The 17,172-nt window shown below is 37.3% G+C and overlaps 2 protein-coding genes across 2 annotated transcripts; both read left to right on the top strand.

Moving 5' to 3' along the window:
- Positions 1-3,949: 3,949 nt before the first annotated feature.
- On the top strand, positions 3,950-5,699 carry LOC124405122 (spidroin-1-like). The gene is made up of 2 exons (XM_046879772.1): positions 3,950-4,059; positions 4,432-5,699. The coding sequence occupies exons 1-2, from the start codon at positions 4,005-4,007 to the stop codon at positions 5,697-5,699; spliced, it is 1,323 nt and encodes a 440-aa protein (XP_046735728.1). The 5' UTR covers positions 3,950-4,004.
- Positions 5,700-12,214: 6,515 nt separating this feature from the next.
- On the top strand, positions 12,215-13,412 carry LOC124405900 (keratin, type I cytoskeletal 10-like). Its single transcript, XM_046881169.1, has 2 exons — positions 12,215-12,372; positions 13,096-13,412. The coding sequence occupies exons 1-2, from the start codon at positions 12,318-12,320 to the stop codon at positions 13,410-13,412; spliced, it is 372 nt and encodes a 123-aa protein (XP_046737125.1). The 5' UTR covers positions 12,215-12,317.
- Positions 13,413-17,172: the final 3,760 nt, after the last annotated feature.

Raw genomic sequence — 17,172 nt, 5'->3', positions numbered from 1 at the left:
AGGTCAAAGGTCAGAAAGGACCTTAAATAACTCTTGAGAGTAGATTTATCATAAAAAGATAACAGACCTTTTTCGTATAGCTTAGAATTTTCTACAAAAATACTGGTCTTATCAGTATACTAACGCGTTACCGAATTATGAAATTCCAAAGTTGAAAAAAAAAAAATTTCCGATATTATTTGAATGGGAAATAGAAAATCGCTACGAGGCACCTCTGAATAATAATATTATAAGCCGAAACATAGACAGCATTTTTTTTCATCATTTGGAACAATATTTTCAACTTGAATTTTGAAAAACAATAGTCGATTTTGTGATACAGTCTGAGCTACTCAGTCTTTTTGTCACTTTATATTTTAGAAAGACGTTTTTCTCGGGTATTCTTCGCTATCTAGCCCAATGGCTTTTTGCACTCAATAGTCAAGAAGTAACCTTTCCTTACCTCAAGTATGGAGATATTCTGAGACCCGACTACCCTACGTTCTCCTCGTTAGACAAAATTGACAAAATACCGAAAGGTTGCGAGACGTGGGAAACACATTAATTCCTTCCAACCTCATCAGTTGCATCTAATTCGCGTTCGAAACAAATGCGGAGCGCAGAACTAGCTCAATGCATTGATACTAGCATTGCTGCAATGTAAATATTGACCTGTTGTTATTGTATTGAATTAAATCCTGCGAAAATCTGCCTCTAACGAGCATCTCCGATGTTATTGACGCCACTAACGACGGCACTGAGAGCAGCTATATTAGACGCAAAAATGCTAGTGACGGTGAGTAGCTTCGAGTTGTCTAATACACCAATTCTCGCCGAATAATTTCATCAAGTTACTTCGGGTAATATTGTACAAAATCGAAATGAAAACAGCAGACAACACTCACCCTGAGACAGGTAGATCCGACGGCAAAAAAAGTGTTGACAACACACGGGATCGGAGTCTGTGACAGGCTTTCCCATTTTGAGTATGACTTTCCAGGCTTCCGTAGAGGATATGTCCTTGGAAAAATGGTGGAAACGTATTTCCTCAGTTGAGTAGATACTGCACTGTGATACACAACCGTAACTACAACGTTTTCGTTTTGTTTTTGGAGCGGAAGGCACACCGGGGTCCTTCGAAGCGTTCATCGCGGCCATTTTGCGCTCACCGTAAACAGTCTGTGATGCACTTTTGTTTTTAGCGTATCCCGGTCGGTTCGGTTAAAGGCGTGTTTTCACCGTGTTTTCACGTCTCTCGCGGTCCACTGAGGTAAAACAAATTATAAACGCACAAAGAAGAATGCCGCGAGAACCGCCCGACGCCTATGCGTTCCGACGCGACGGCACATCTATGGCCTGAGACTAGTTTCACGCTCTGCCACTAGAGGCGCTCACGCATGTTTCGAACGCGAATAGAAGGCGTTACGCTTATGATGTGACGAGCATTCCGGGAGGGGCGGGGGGGGGGGGGGGGCAGAATACAGAAACATGAAATATTGAAGGGCCGCAATGTGGAATTTTTGAAGAAGTGAAAATTTAATTTATAGAATTAGGAAATTTTTAAAGTAGAAGTATGGAAAAGTAAAAGAATAGAAAGGTTTGAACATAGAATGTTGAACTGTAGAATCGTCAGAATTCCTTTTGATAATATAGAATCATGTATATTGTATATATAGATTCTTGATTTTGCCGGTCTAGGCTTTGACCTTTCGATATTTTGTTATTCTGTATTTCGACTTTGTATGCTTACAATTTTCTATCCTGGACTTTCCACGTTTTAAAATTCTATGAACGATCTTTTTGCGTCTGTGAAAATTTGGTATTTAATTATGGTTCTGCTGTCAATCGAGAATTCTAGTTTCTTAACTCTTATATACCGCGCGTACGTGAATGTGGAACACGATTAAGAATATGTTGCCTATTCCTTTGCGTTCTTTTTTTCTTCGATGACACAGACGATTGTCTAATTGTAAGACGATGAGGTCATCTTGAGAAAACTATCACGGAGGTGACAGATTTCACAATTTTCGAATCCTCAGGAGATATGGTATTTCGTCCTTTCGGGATTCTGTTTCTTCTGTATTTTGCGAATCGAAATTTTGCTCATTCTGAACTTTGATTTTTGACAAATAATTTTTTCTTTGGTCTTCGGCTGCTCGAAGTATTAGCCGCTCTTAATTTTTAATTTCGCAACTTTCATTTTTCTATTTCTTCATATTCTGTGCTTTGTTCGTTCGGTATACAGACTGTTCTGATTATATATCTGATGATATACTGATCATTCGTTATTCTAAAATTCATCTCTCGAAACATTCGGGGTTTCAACCTGTCGACTTTTTGGTCTTTTGAGATTTTGAACCCCTCGCCATGCAGTGTGAAAAAATTTTGAACAGCGGAGTCTTGCACAAAATTTCACACTCCAGAACAAGAAACGGGTATAACTTCGTGTACGAAAAACATGCATGAAAAAACGCGTAAAACATGCTCGCGTTATGAAAGAAAATTTAACTGCTATTGAAGAAGTTTTTGAATTCGATGTCAGTATACGCACAATTTCAACGTGACATAGCACAGTAGTAGAACAGGATAAGCAACATTTAAATGCAACTCTAACAACCATGTGTAAATCAACACATGTAAATGTAAAAAAAAATGTTTTATTCAATTCAAAGTGTCACAACAGTTCATCGTTCGAATGAATTTTAAATCTTAAACTCGCGTTATGTGATGAATAAGATATTTTAGTTATGAAATTTTAGTCCATAGGAAAATCTTTCTTCTCATACAAGTGAGAGTTATAGCGGAATGAACTATATTGTTTTGCGCCTAACGGTCTTATTCCTGCGTTGCACTAAAAATGCGCAGCCGTTCAAACCCGTTCCATTCGGAACGGATCGCATCGCATATCGGATCGAATCTGCAACAGTGGGCGTTGGCCTTCACCGACACAACTTTTTTGTCTGATTGTGAGACATTTTTCACCAATGCGTTTAGTTTTCGAGATATTTAACTAGATTGATTAAAATGGGACACCCTGTATATCATCTTTTCCATAATTACCGTGATTGCAGCTTTGTTTTTCAAACAACAATTTCCATTAGACTGATTTTCATCACTTTGAGTATACATTTTTCACGAATTCGGAGACACAAATTTATCATGAAAACGTGTTAATAACATAAAGACAGGAACTTTACAAACCTAACGTCGAAGTGTCGTCTGCGCGTATTTAAATCGCTAACTTCACGAGTCTTGCGTGATCTTTTTATGTATGAAGATAACTACGGATAAATTTAGGAGTTTGTTAGATAGATAATCGTCATATTATATTCTTTTCTCACACCTTAAGGTAGAAGTATTCACAAGATTCTGTCTATTCGTCAATTTTACTAATGGTCTTTAGTGAAGGTTTGCTGAAATTAACTAGTGAAAGAGAAGGAAAACCTTCAGGAAAATCTGAGGAATTGCTAATATTCCCTAGGGATTATTGCCAATCCCTGAATTGCCGACTTATGCAACACTGCAACATATCGACGGAATATACATATTCACGACCGTTATATGCGTAGAGCCTATTAAATAAGTGTAGTGACGTCTGTAGTAATGGCCACACCAGCGATAAAAATGTTGGAGCGAGCCAAATGCTATAGGAGAAATCTGAAGCCTGTAGCCACGTGAAGTAAGTTGGATAGGATCTGTTATCCATGTAAAGAAAAAGATGGAAAGTTAAAACGTCCACGTAATTTCGTTGCCGATTTCATCTAGATTGGAATAATGTAATCAGTCTTACGAAGACGACGTGGTCCGTTCAGATCGTATCAAAAACTGTTACTTCTATCAGGAATTCGAAAATTCTATGCATCGGACATTATCGCCATATTCCGAATTCGGGAGGGGTAAAATCGGAAAGTATAAAACCCTCGATGCTCCGCTAAAGTATCATCAGATCGAAGAATCTCATCGACGATCATCTATAGAGTCACAGATTCAAGTTTGGAATCGCAGTATTGAAAGTGATTTTCAAGATGATCAAGACCACGGCAATTTTATTAGCTCTTGCGCTCTGCGCTACTGCCTCGTGTAAGTTTTTGTTACCTTTATCAATCGTCATGCGTATATTCAAATTAATAGTCATAGCTACATCGCATTCCGCACGTTAATATTGTCTATCAATGAAAAATCCAGAGTCAAGTTAATGCTCAACAGTACCGCTGTAAACTTTGAAACGAGTGCAGTATTTGCTTTGTTCTAAATCCGAGATATAGTAGTAGAATCACTCAACATTCATCTCACGTCTTCTCGGTAAGGTGAAATTTTTCTCAACTTGCAAAAAAATGATCTTTACTTGTCAGATACACCTTGCGGGAGACCCTTTGATCGCCTTCATCGGTTCACTTAAAATTTTCACGTTAAAAAGACTCGTTGACTTACTTCACCAACGATTTTTTTCAGTCCAGAGAGGATCTAGCGGTAGGCAACAAGTAGGCAGAGGGTCACAAGGTGGACGAGGAGAAGGACTCGGTACTTGGCAGCAGATAGTATCTAGTGGACTGGGACAATCTGTAATTTGGCGGCAAGGAGGAATTGGCGGAGTGCAGGCAGGAATTGGTGAACAAGGAGGATTCGGTGGTTCACAGCAGAGAGGATTTGGAGGACTGGAAGAATCCCGTTGGCAGCAAGGAGGAATCGCTGGAGTCCAGGCAGGAGTTGGTGAACAAGGAGGATTTGGTGGTTCGCAGCAGAGAGGATTTGGAGGACTGGGAGAATCCCGTTGGCAGCAAGGAGGAATCGCTGGAGTCCAGGCAGGAGTTGGTGAACAAAGAGGATTTGGTGGTTCGCAGCAGAGAGGATTTGGCGGACTGGGAGAATCTCGTTGGCAACAAGGAGGGATCGGCGGTGTGCAGGCAGGAATTGGTGGAAAACTAAGAGGATATGGTGGTCAAAGAGAATCTCGTTTGCAACAAGGAGCAATCGGTGGAGCGCAAGCAGGAATTAGTGAACAAGTTGTAGGATTCGGTGGAAGGCAAGGAGCTTTCGGTGGAAAACAAGCAGAGCTTGGTGGGCAGCAAATTAGACTCGGTGGACAACAAGCAGCTTTCGGTGGACAGCAAGGAGGATTCGGTGGAAGACTAGGAGGATATGGTGGACAAGGAGAATCTCGTTGGCGACAAGGAGCTATCGGTGGAGCGCAAGCGGGAATCACTGAACAGGTTGTAGGATTTGGTGGAAGGCAAGAAGCGTTCGGTGGAAAACTTGGAGGACTTGATGGGCAGCAAATCAGACTCGGTGGACAAGAAGTAGCACTTCGTGGACCGATAGGATTCGGTGGACAGCAAGGAGGATTTGGAGGACAGCAAAAAGGATTTGGTGGACAAGGAGAATCTGGTTTCGAACAAGGAGCAATCAGGCCAATCCAAGAGGCAAACACTGAACAAGTTGTAGGATTTGGTAATCAGCAAGGAGCATTTGCAGGAAAGCAAGGAGGATTCGGCGGACAGGATGTAGCATTTGGTGGATTGCAAGGATTCGGTGGACAGCAAGGAGCATTTGGTGGAAATCAAGAAGGATTCAGTGCCCAGCAAATTGGTCTCGGTAGACTAGAGGCAGTCGGTGAACAGACAGGATTGGATTGTCAGCAAGGAGGATTTGGTGAACAGCAAGGAGGATTTGGTGAACAGCAAGGAGGATTCACCAGAGAGAATGGCGGATATGTATACTAGGATCATTAAGATGACGGTCGATATTGTAGATTAGATAATGGCAGATATTGTTAACTGTCTGACTAGCATGTATACGGCAACCCAACTTTGACATTCATTGCTGTATACGTGTCCTTTTTCTCAATGTATAAAATGAACTGGTCAAGAATAAGATAACTAAAATAAGACGTAATCATAGATTTATCATAATTCATCCAGTGCCTTGCGTGTTCATCGTCCAGCTTCACCCTCCAGATCGAAGAGGACAGCTTCAAGTACTTTTATCGGTTTTTCTGTCACCATTGAAGAATCATCACTTACAATTTTTCGTCCAGCTACCTTTGCTATACTTCTAACACTATTGTATTACAATTTTTATAGTTCGTTTGATTTTTAAAGACGATTTTGATATTAAATTTTGTGTTATTTTAAACAAACTTAATTATTGTGTTATATTATTTAAACATTCAACAACGGCTCAACCTGATCAACCTAACACCACATCCAAATATCTTCCATATACATTGAAAGACAGGAAAAAAGCAACTATAACAAATAAGTTACAAACACAAGTCTAACGAATAATGAATTACGTTAACAACATTGCGAAAATGTGTTTCAATTGCAGATTATAGAAAAATGAATTTTCTTGATAATTGTTTTTCGTTTTCACAGAAATACCAAGAAACGTCTAATACGAAGTCTGCAGGATTCAAAGGGTGAAAGAATTTAACGCTTATCGTATAAATTGTAGTAACTCGAGCCGTTGACGACAGTTTAGAGTCAACACGATATTATTCCAACGGAATGGGATGTTTATCTCCCGTTGTCTGGAGATGCATCGAATTCTGCATTGAAAAGTGTTCGCACACATCTGACTTAAACTTGATCGCTTTGAGATGCGAACCAGGCAAAGCGGTACAAAGGAGTCTCTGCGAGGTACCGGTTATGCCGTTTCGAAGCAAAGTGACATCGAGTAAGACGAGCCGGTTTGAGACGGAAAGCTCATTGCTTTTTTCATGAAACTCGATCCCCCAGAGCTTGTTTGCTTGATATTTTTGCGGATGATGAAATACTTTAACTGAATTAGCCTTTATTATTACTGACAATCAAATGACCAACGAAACGCACATTACTTTGGAAAATAGTATAATTATTTTTTATAATCATCATAAATTTGTATAAAGTGCTATTGAAAAATGAAATACTAGACATGTTGAATAAGGTTAAAAGTACTTTTGAATTTTATTGCAATGGGTGGTTACGTTCACCCGGATATATAAAAAAAATAGATTCTTCAAAAATGTGCTCATTCGAAATCTACTATCTTTTGAATGTCTACTTGGAGAATTTCATACAAATTGGAATTAATTGTGTGTCCAACGATTAACGGCTGGCACGACAAGGACATAAAAAGAAGAAAAAATTAGGTTGACATAGCAGAAAAAAAAAGATCTAATGGAAGCGTCGACGTCTCATTGTCAGGCAGATTCGTCATATGACCCAGGAAACGACGATTTCATGTAAATTTGAAATAAACCAATTATTTCAGTGTAAACTGTACTCAAAACTCTTATTGCGTTTTTCTCGAAACAGTGTTTACAAAATCAGTACCAGAAATATCTCCGCTTCGATCGGGATCTACTTTGCACAGCTATCTTTCACACAATAATTTAGTACTTATCGATTTGTTTTTTCGATACCTGGCATAGTTTTTTTTTTATCACAATTAGTTATGCGGATTTTCTTCACTTGTTATTTAATTGGAAAATGGAAAAAATAAAATAGACACTTCTAAATATCAATATTAAGAGTGCATATTTGGATGAGATACACTATATGAGATACTCTATCGAATTTTGGTACACGTATGAAACAAAAAAATTTTATGGCACACCATAATGTAACCCCTTAAGTTTTAGCGATTGTCGTTTCAAAATCGGAAGCGTTATTGAGCTGATAACCTTATTCGCACATTTCTGCTGTAGAAACAGTAACCCGTGCAAATTTCAAACAAATCGGATTGGAGTCCTGCTGATAAGAAATCCATGCTTAGATGTAAAAATGTTTGTACAATTGACCGAAAAATAAGGTGTCAACTCATTTCTTAGCATACAAACTATGAAATAATGATGGCATTGGATGTTAAATGATAAAGTATCGTGGTGGAATAAGAAAATCGTTCTGAAGTTGGAAAATTGATTGATATCAGGATTCAATTACGTAAGAAATGATAAAAAATCGTGTTTCAAATTTTCACCACTTGTTGTTCATTCCGTTGGAATGATAAACAATGTACTGAAATAATATTGTTTGCATAAGACACTAATTTATTGTTCTTATTCTTCAGACTCCCCTTACTTAAAGTTTATTCTCAATTTGAACTCACTGTAATATTACTTCTACAGGGTGGAAGTCTTACGTATTTGATCCTCGCCTTTGTCTACTCATATTGGTGATCATTTTTCCACAGTTAAACCCTGTCTAAAGAAAAGTATGGATAATATTTTATAGTAGACTTATGGCATAATATGGAATAGTGAAGTTCAAAAATCAGCTGATCTCTTCCTGATCAGAAAATGACAACTCCTTATCTAAATCTAGATTCCTTTTATCGTGCACTAGTTACTTGCTTAATTAACCTTTGAAGTGCAATAAGAGAGTGAATATTTGAATTTAAAAAAATAATTGTCACCACCAAGCAAGTCAAGCAGACGTGTTATATGTGTTAAGATATTCGACAGTGGTACGTGACAAACAAGCCACAAATAAAACGTTGAATTCTGAGGAAAGAGGTCGAGGATTCCAACAGGAGTGGCCCAGTATGTAAATGCGAGACGTTGTAAACACATTTGGATATCGGAAGGGGTAGATCGGAGAGTATAAAACCCCGAGTGAGCTGCTGTAGAATCACTAAATCGAATTGTCTACCTCGTCAACGTTCATTTCATTTCCAGAGTTATAATTTTAAGTTTTGAGTTTTGAAACGCGTCGTTGATTTCATTTCTCAAGATGTTGAAGACCATCGTACTTGTACTTGCCATCGCTTTGGTTGCTACTGCTATGCGTAAGTTTTTACCACCGTGATTAAATACAATAATTAAAAATCTCATATCTCATTTCTCTGGATCTCTTCAGATCTTATCCTTTTTCCCAGTTTATCTCTGATCCTATTCGATTCCTGTCCAAGTAATAAAATTGGGACAAGTACATAATATTCATGTTGAGGCACAAAAACCGCACAAGAGTTCGGATAAGATCGAATTTGTCCATCCTAAATTTTTAACAGGAAAGCGTCTAAGAATAATGTTGCAATATTATTCATTATACTAGATTGTTGTTGACAGTTCATCATTAACAAATCTGCCTTCAATGCCTTCAATGGCACATTTAAACGAGTCCATCGTCCAGTTAACAACAAATATGAACAAAAAAATGAATAAAATGAGACAGTGAAGAATTGTTAACTTGTTCACATAACAGTAGAATTCGACATGCATTTCCTTAACACACCATCGAACGATCATTCATTTTTATTCCATTTTTATCCACTTTTACAGCCCAACCTGGCGTTGAAGACAGAGTCGGAGGCCCCTCAGCACCCGGAGCAGAAAGTTCTCCGTATGATGGGCATCACGGTGGTGGACATTGGGGACACAATCATGGTCATGGCCACGGTCATGGCGGTCACCATGGGGGATGGGGTCGTTAAATGAAGAATCGATATGGTGAACTGCAAACTGGAAAACAAATAATATGTTCACTGATCGTTTGAGATGTTCTAAAGGTCTGCGTCGAGCTTCAAATTTTTCGAAAATATTCCACCACTTTTGCAATAGTTAAATGAAAATAGGAAGGACAACATCTATTTTAAATTGAAACGCACTGTGTTCTTCTACGCTTTGTTATCTTTACTTTCGTTATTTTTTTTTTATATGTTATGGTTATACGCCATTGATGTAATACAATTGTTTGTTCATTCTGTTACAGAATTTTGCAAATAAAAATATGATTACATCGATTTTTGATCCCTATTCTTTTGTTCTAGTACGTAAGATTGATATATTAAGTTTTTAATTGAATTAAACGCGTTTGATGCGCTCTGTAGTTGTCAATGCGATTCATTTTTTACAGCAAATAAGTATAAACAAAGTATCGTTAGTAATATGTATACAAATAATATTAAATCACGAAAATACGATTAACTTAAATTATCACTGACTATGCTGAGAGAAAAATCTACTTATTTAAAAGTAATGCTTGAATTAAGATTAAGTAAATATTGGAATGTAGATACTACGCACATCGGAAGAACGGAAAAATATCTCGTTCAAGAATGGCTTTGAAGGTTTGATAAAAGTCGTCGCTTCTTTTTTCGATCGATACTATCCAACACAAAAAATCGAGGTCGAAATCGAGAGAGGTGGGGAGTGAAACGTTCGTTAAGATGCTGTGGAATGCCCCATATGTTATATTTCTTGTCAGATGATATTTTTAATCGAATGAGCCAGTTATTCATCAATTGATTATACATTCTGCTAATTTGCATTACAATAATAACCCAGACATCATACCAGGTCAATGACCGAGCAGCCTCGATAGCTAATAATGTACGTATCCACATTGAGCTGAGCAATTCCTCGGATCGAGTAATGAGACCGTCTAATTCCAAGTGGTTTAGCAGCGTCTACCTCTGACGTTTAATACCTGATACAAGCTATTTCCGTCTCTCATAATACAGACACTCATAAAGGAGCAGGTTTCGTTTATTTTATCATTATCGGTGATTTTCATATTTGAGTTTTCACTTGAGAATTAAGGTATTTTTAGAGTTCGTTTTTATCACCGGAAACTGGAATCAGTCCGGAAGCTGAGAATGAATTTTAGAAGCTATGAAAGACTAAAATTTTGAAATTATTTAGATCCAATTTGAGTCTTAAAAAGTAAATGTCTACTCGAATTTCGAAGTGATATAATATTAGAATCTGATGTATTGATTCCACGAACTGTGTTGTTTTAGATTATGGTTTGTGTGAGTTTGATATTTTGATAAACAACCATTACGAATTAAAATAGAAATCAAAATCATCGTCAGTGCATTAATGAAAAAAAAGCAGACAAATTATTGCATCAGAGAATTAAAAAAAACTTTCAAATTACTTTATTACAAAATGGAAATATAGGAAGTGTTATTGTTCGAAAAAAAAATTATACAAGTACGTAATTCAATTGAATCTCTATAAGTATCCAGAATGAAACAGTTTTCTAAGAAAGAACACCGAGTCAAAATCATAGATCAAAAAGTCAGGTGCAAAGGAAAATGTATACACACAAAATTGATGTGAAATTTGTATTAGAAATAATGTAGTTGAACGTTATTGTATAACACAAACTTTGTAGTAAATACAAAGCAGAGACTTTGCCGTAGAGAAAGTGTATAATGAAGTTTCCTTAAATGATTGTTATCTTCTTCTTTCTTCTTCATCTTCCTTTTAAATCAGTCATACCAAATCTAAATATTTTTTATTTATATACAGATTTATTATCAAATTAATAAAGCGTTACCTGATAAAATTCTCAGTTTCAGTCAGCTTTTTATTCCTGATGGAAATGAAGAACCGCTAAATTCAATAAATTAAATTAAACCTCCTTAAATGTTTTATCTAGTCATATGGGAGGTTAAGAAAAATTTAGCTCTAGCGCCATTCAACGCTCTTTCTTGTCTATTAATTCATAATACCATCTATTTCTAAAATTGTTGATAATAAAACATATTTAAGGTAGATAAACAAACCAAACCTCACATCCCTCCTAAAAGCGAACTTATTTATCGAATAGTCCTTTAGTAGTTTTCATTTACTGTGAACATTTACTTTCTATGACACAGTATGTGGAAATTATTTAAACATTCTTAATTACAGTTATCTGGCGTGAAAATTTCAGGCATTCAGAAACATGAATTCTTGACGTACCGAATTGTATAATATTGTGGCTGGTTTTAGAACGTTCAAATCTCACCAAAGGTCATGGACACGCCATCCTCCGGCATATTGATAGCAAGAAGAGATCAAACCATGGCGAATGAAGACAGGCAGAAATCGATTTCATAGAATACTTGTCCAATCTATGATCTTAGACTCATGAAAGGTACAGTCGTAAGAGCTGCGAGCTGTGCTATTTTAATTAGGCTCCTTTAACTCGGACTCAGATTAGTCTGTCATCGTCGAAGATCGCTGTTCGCTGTCGATGACTATACAAAACGCTGGGATCGCTCGTCAAAATATAGACATGGACCCCTGGAGCATAATCGTGAGCAAAAAGTTGCTATATTCTTTGTAAAAAATAAAAAAAAAAAAAAATCATCATACCGAGAACCGAGGATCAAACTCAAGCACGGGACTTACGGAACAACCAAAAAACACGGCTCCCTGTTGTGGATTTGAAATAGTAAGTGCTTGACGCACACATGTGTTAGCAAATATCACGCAGTGTGTAAAGTAAATTTTAGACGACGGAAGGGGCAGACAGATAAGTATAAAATCGGAGACGCGCTGCTCAGTTTTATTATATCAAGACACAACGTGAACTATTATTGCTGGTCCCGTTTAAGCAAGCGTAGTTGATCCTCATATTCTCAAAATGATCAAGACTGTAATCATTCTACTTACCATCACCTTGATTGCTGCCGCAATGCGTAAGTTTTGAAAAAATTGATACTTTATTCAGCTGCTAATGTTATAATGCGAGTGCATCAAGTGATCCATTGAAAGGAAAATAAATAAATTTCACACCATGATGGTTGATCATTATTGTGAAAAGATATTTTTAGATTCTTTGCATGATATTTTGCTTCGTGGACCAGTTTGGTGTCGTATTCATTATATATTTTAATCAAAGGGTTATGAACACAAGCTGCATACTGAGCTGCGTTTAGTTTATATCATGGATTTTTAAAGAATAAATTGTATCAAATGGTAAAAATTTGTGTTTAAACTCGCTCATAGTCGAAGTTTAGAAATGAATTGTATTATTGAATAGATTGAAAACCGCATTGCGAATACGGAGTTTTATAAAAGTGGCGTTTTGTTAAAAATAGCAGAGTAACCAGAAATTGAGTATCTTATAACCCATCTTTGTTTAGAGCAAAGGATAATTTAACCCAATAACATTGCCGTTGGGTGAAAAATGACAGAAAATCGCTTTCAAAATGTAATTTATGAATATTAAATATATGTTTTCTATTAATTTCTTGATTTAAAGAACAGACAAAGCTTCTGCCACAGAAAAGTATGTTACTGTGGCAGAAGATGCAATTCCGTTACGTACGTTCCACGAAAACTGATCAATTGCTTCTCTACAAAAATCGTTTTTCCTTGCTTTCGAAAGTACTCGCTAACAAATCTTTGTCAAATTTCAGCCCAATTTGGTGGCGGCAATCAAGGAGGATCGTCAGGATTTGGAGGACAACAAGGCGGTGGACAGTCAGGATTCGGTCAACAGCAACAGGGAGGATCATCAGGACTCGGTGGGCAGCAAGGAGGATCGTCAGGATTTAGAGGGCAACAAGGCGGTGGACAGTCAGGATTCGGTCAACAGCAACAGGGAGGATCATCAGGATTCGGTGGGCAGCGAGGAGGATCGTCAGGATCGTCAGGATTTGGAGGGCAACAAGGCGGTGGACAGTCAGGATTTGGTCAACTGCAGCGTGGAGGATCGTCAGGATTCGGACAGTAGTAAGACGTGGATCGCAGGATTTAGCCAACGCTAAGGTGGAGGATCGTCAGTATTACGTGGAAGCAATGGCGGATTCTGGATAGTTCGTAAGGAAATAGTCAAAGCGGAAGTATGATTAGAACCTGAAGAAATCTAATCTTCTGCAGATGTTTATATTGGATGTTTTGTTTTTCTTATCACGCTAATAAACTTGAAACAAACAAAATGGATAGATCAGATAATGCAATCCATCCTCCCACGTGTTTTTCCTTTCCTTTTTTCGTTGCCTGGGGCTCATTTTTAATTAACTTTTCAGCGCACAGGATCGATTTGATCAGAAAAAAAGCATAGAGATGGTTTTACTTAATACCAATTTTGTGAATCCATATGTCTTATGCATTCTTACAAATTATTCAAACAAAACTATAGTCACATCACTCGGCTGTTGACCGAAATGATTAAGTAAGCATTTTTTCATCACTTACGTCAGCATCGGATTTAGCCTTACATTGCCTGGCTTAAGCATGGCTTCACAGATTTTTACCCGCGGCGATCCGGGTCTCTTGATCCATGGTCAAAGTCAAGTCCATACCCTGTGGAATTCCACCCACAATCGTCTCTTTATTACATCCTGTCGTAAGTAGACAACATTTAAGAATTAGGAAATCAGGTAAGAAACGATATCAGTATCTTATCCTGACCGTGAAGCTTGGGCGATGAAATTTGTTACAATTTCATAAGATCACACAGTAGTTTCCTTGTTCTTCAGTGCTGAGTAATGCATAATTTGGAAACATGTCGTCAAGAAAGAATAGTTTGTGTCATTTCCGGATGTACAAAATTTTTATGGAAGGGATTAGAAAGGAGCATTAGAACGATACTGTATCAGATGACGTGATACTTATAGGTACGAGTGATTGCGTAACTCTTAATTAGCGAGGCAGGTACCGCTTTGTGCTATCCTTTCTACCTGGAGGACAGCTGTTTTTCGCGTGAATAGATTCCTTTGATTAATACGGTGATCGCTAAAATAGCAATTTGAGTGTAACGTGAAATTACAGGGTCATTGACAATGCTATTCATTAATGAAAAATTCGTCGATTTTTGGCCAGAGAGACATTTTCTTTATTTGCGCAGAAAACTTATTTTTGCAACGTTTCGATGGGGACCCCCATCGTCATCAGGCTACTGTGTGTATACAAAGAAAGAACAAAATTGCTTGATGTTGCTTGTCTTTGTGTTAGTATCTATTAACTAATATATATCTCATAGATAATAACACAAAGACAAGCAACATCAAGCAATTTTGTTTTTTCTTTGTATACACACAGTAGCCTGATGACGATGGGGGTCCCCATCGAAACGTTGCAAAAATAAGTTTTCTGCGCAAATAAAGAAAATGTCTCTCTGGCCAAAAATCGACGAATTTTTCATTAATCAAAACTCCGGTCACGAACTTCAATCCTCAATGCTATTCATTGTTACGAAGAACTTTACTATCAGATTTACGCCAGTCAGAAAATTCTCAGGTAAACAGCAAGAGTCAATCGTGAACTCGAAGTGCAAACTATCCTCAAAATGATTCGATTACATGCTACGATTTCCTCGTGACAAACTGAGTCGAAGTAGTTTTGAAAGAAAATTTGTTTAGTGTTTTCAATTGTTGAAAGGAGCGTTGAAACTGTTACAAATTGGATACCACATCATGCTGATTGTCGAATCGTTTTACAAATATTCTCTCAAGAGATATCTAGATTGGGATTTCAGACAGCCAGAATACTCTGACTCTACTTTTTACTTCCGGTTTGCGTATTTTCTTCACCTTATCGATGATCAACGTTGAATTTAGCTCTAATAGAAACCAAAGCCAAGAAGACAATCGAACCTGGAATCCCTGGTCGAGTTTAATTTATTTAACAAGTCACGTGGCAGAGACGTATCAATAGCTAGGCTTACAAAAAGTGACATGGAAAAAAGGTGGAACAGGTGGAAAAAGAAAACTAACAGTGTGTACAACGTAACCGCGTAACGAATTGACAATGGGTTATATGAGGAGTGATGGATTGTATAAAAGTCGAAATAGAGCGACTGAAGATCATTCGATCGAATCGGTTCGCCAAAACTTCCCTCGCATCGGTATATATCGACGATTTCAACATGCTCAAGATGATCACGATCTTTCTGCTTGCAGTCGCTCTAATCGCACCATCGGCGATGGGTGAGTGCCTAAATCGTCTTTATCGATCATTCGTTAGGTGAAAAAATAAGATTCTTTAATCTTCCTGATTTTACTTAGATGAAATATTGGTTCATAAATAATTTAGGTAGGTATTCAAATCAGGAATATCAATTAAGTTTTTAGACTGTTGGATTCAATGAAACCTCATAAATTTCAATTTCAAGAAAATAGTTCTAACGGTTACTGATCTGGATATTGTCTACTGCCATTTTGATTTTGATGTTCTCCTTCGATTAAACGTTTTCATTTGAGCAGCTTCTCAACAATTTCCAAATTTTATTCAAGCTATTATGTGACGCAGTTTTAACTGCGAATTTCAATCTCCATCTGTGTTTCCACTTCTCTTAGCAATTGGTTTAGAAACAAGTATTTAACCCTCATCTTTGAACTTGAATAATTTTAAGCTCATTGATTAATCACTAGATTATTTTTTTTTGTCTTTTTCCAATAATAATAATCGTAATCCCATGCAGCTCACATCGCAAATATCGATCCGCTATTTCAGATTCTACAAATGATTGATCGCTGTGAGTCAATGCTCTATAGCTCGTTTGTAGTTTCTGCATATCGCATATGATTAATGCTTTCCCACGGCTTGTAGGCCCATAAAAACGTCGAAAACTGCCAGCACTTGACGTGCTCACCATTTCTCATTCAGCACCTTACTCTTTGTCGAAACCATTATTTATAATCAAGTTTTTTTCCGATCCTTAGCCCAAGGCGGCGGTGGACCTGGAGGATTTGGCGGTGGGGGTGGAGGACCTGGATTCGGAGGTCCAGGGGGAGGAGGACCTGGTGGATTCGGCGGTGGTGGAGGTGGAGGTGGAGGTAGAGGCGGTCCAGGATTTCTCGATGAAGGATTTGTGGAGGAAGGATTCGGCGGTGGAATTGGCAGAAAATGAATCCACAGTTGCAACGACGTCGCCGTCAAGGTTTCTCCTTGAGAAGCTGATGAAGACCTAAGAATAAAAAGGACTCCTGCAAGAATAAGGATTTAAGGATGAAAATAATTCTTCAAATATTTCACCTCAGTTTCTGCATAATATTATTATTTTCAATGTATTATTATTATTTTATATTATTAATCTTCACTGTATTCGCAATGCAACATAAATATCAAAAATGTAAGACAACTTAATAAATGGAAAAACAGAATCAGGAAAAGTTTATTTCACGTGTAAGTTACGTGTTCTGTATATACTTACCATGATTGATGATATAGCTTCTTTTATAAATACGGTGGATATATTTATTGCCGTACTTGCAACAAAAATTATAAACTGAAGAAAGATAAGCGTTAAAAATGGAGAAACTACTTCGTACCTTTAATGAATGTTAATAAACGATTTTTAGGTAGTTAAGATTCATACTGTAGTTTTTTTATACGACATTTTTGACGCTTTTTTTATACAAAACATTCTTACGCAAAATTCCACCAAGACTCGGTCCCATGTGATGTGTTTTATTTATTTTTATAATTGCTATATTGCGCAGCGTATATACCAGAGGAAGGACACATGATTATTTGAAGGTTTTCCCGGG

The sequence above is a fragment of the Diprion similis genome, chromosome 4 (assembly GCF_021155765.1).
Source record: "Diprion similis isolate iyDipSimi1 chromosome 4, iyDipSimi1.1, whole genome shotgun sequence".
Classification (NCBI taxonomy): Eukaryota; Metazoa; Arthropoda; class Insecta; order Hymenoptera; family Diprionidae; genus Diprion; species Diprion similis.
This window is presented reverse-complemented; position numbering and strand designations above follow the sequence as displayed.

Excerpts from the sequence above, each read along its gene's own strand:
- LOC124405122 (XM_046879772.1), top strand. The coding sequence starts at position 4,005 with ATGATCAAGACCACGGCAATTTTATTAGCTCTTGCGCTCTGCGCTACT. Across the intron at positions 4,060-4,431 it reads GCTCTGCGCTACTGCCTCGT|TCCAGAGAGGATCTAGCGGT; the intron begins GTAAGTTTTTGT and ends GATTTTTTTCAG.
- LOC124405900 (XM_046881169.1), top strand. The coding sequence starts at position 12,318 with ATGATCAAGACTGTAATCATTCTACTTACCATCACCTTGATTGCTGCC. Across the intron at positions 12,373-13,095 it reads CTTGATTGCTGCCGCAATGC|CCCAATTTGGTGGCGGCAAT; the intron begins GTAAGTTTTGAA and ends GTCAAATTTCAG.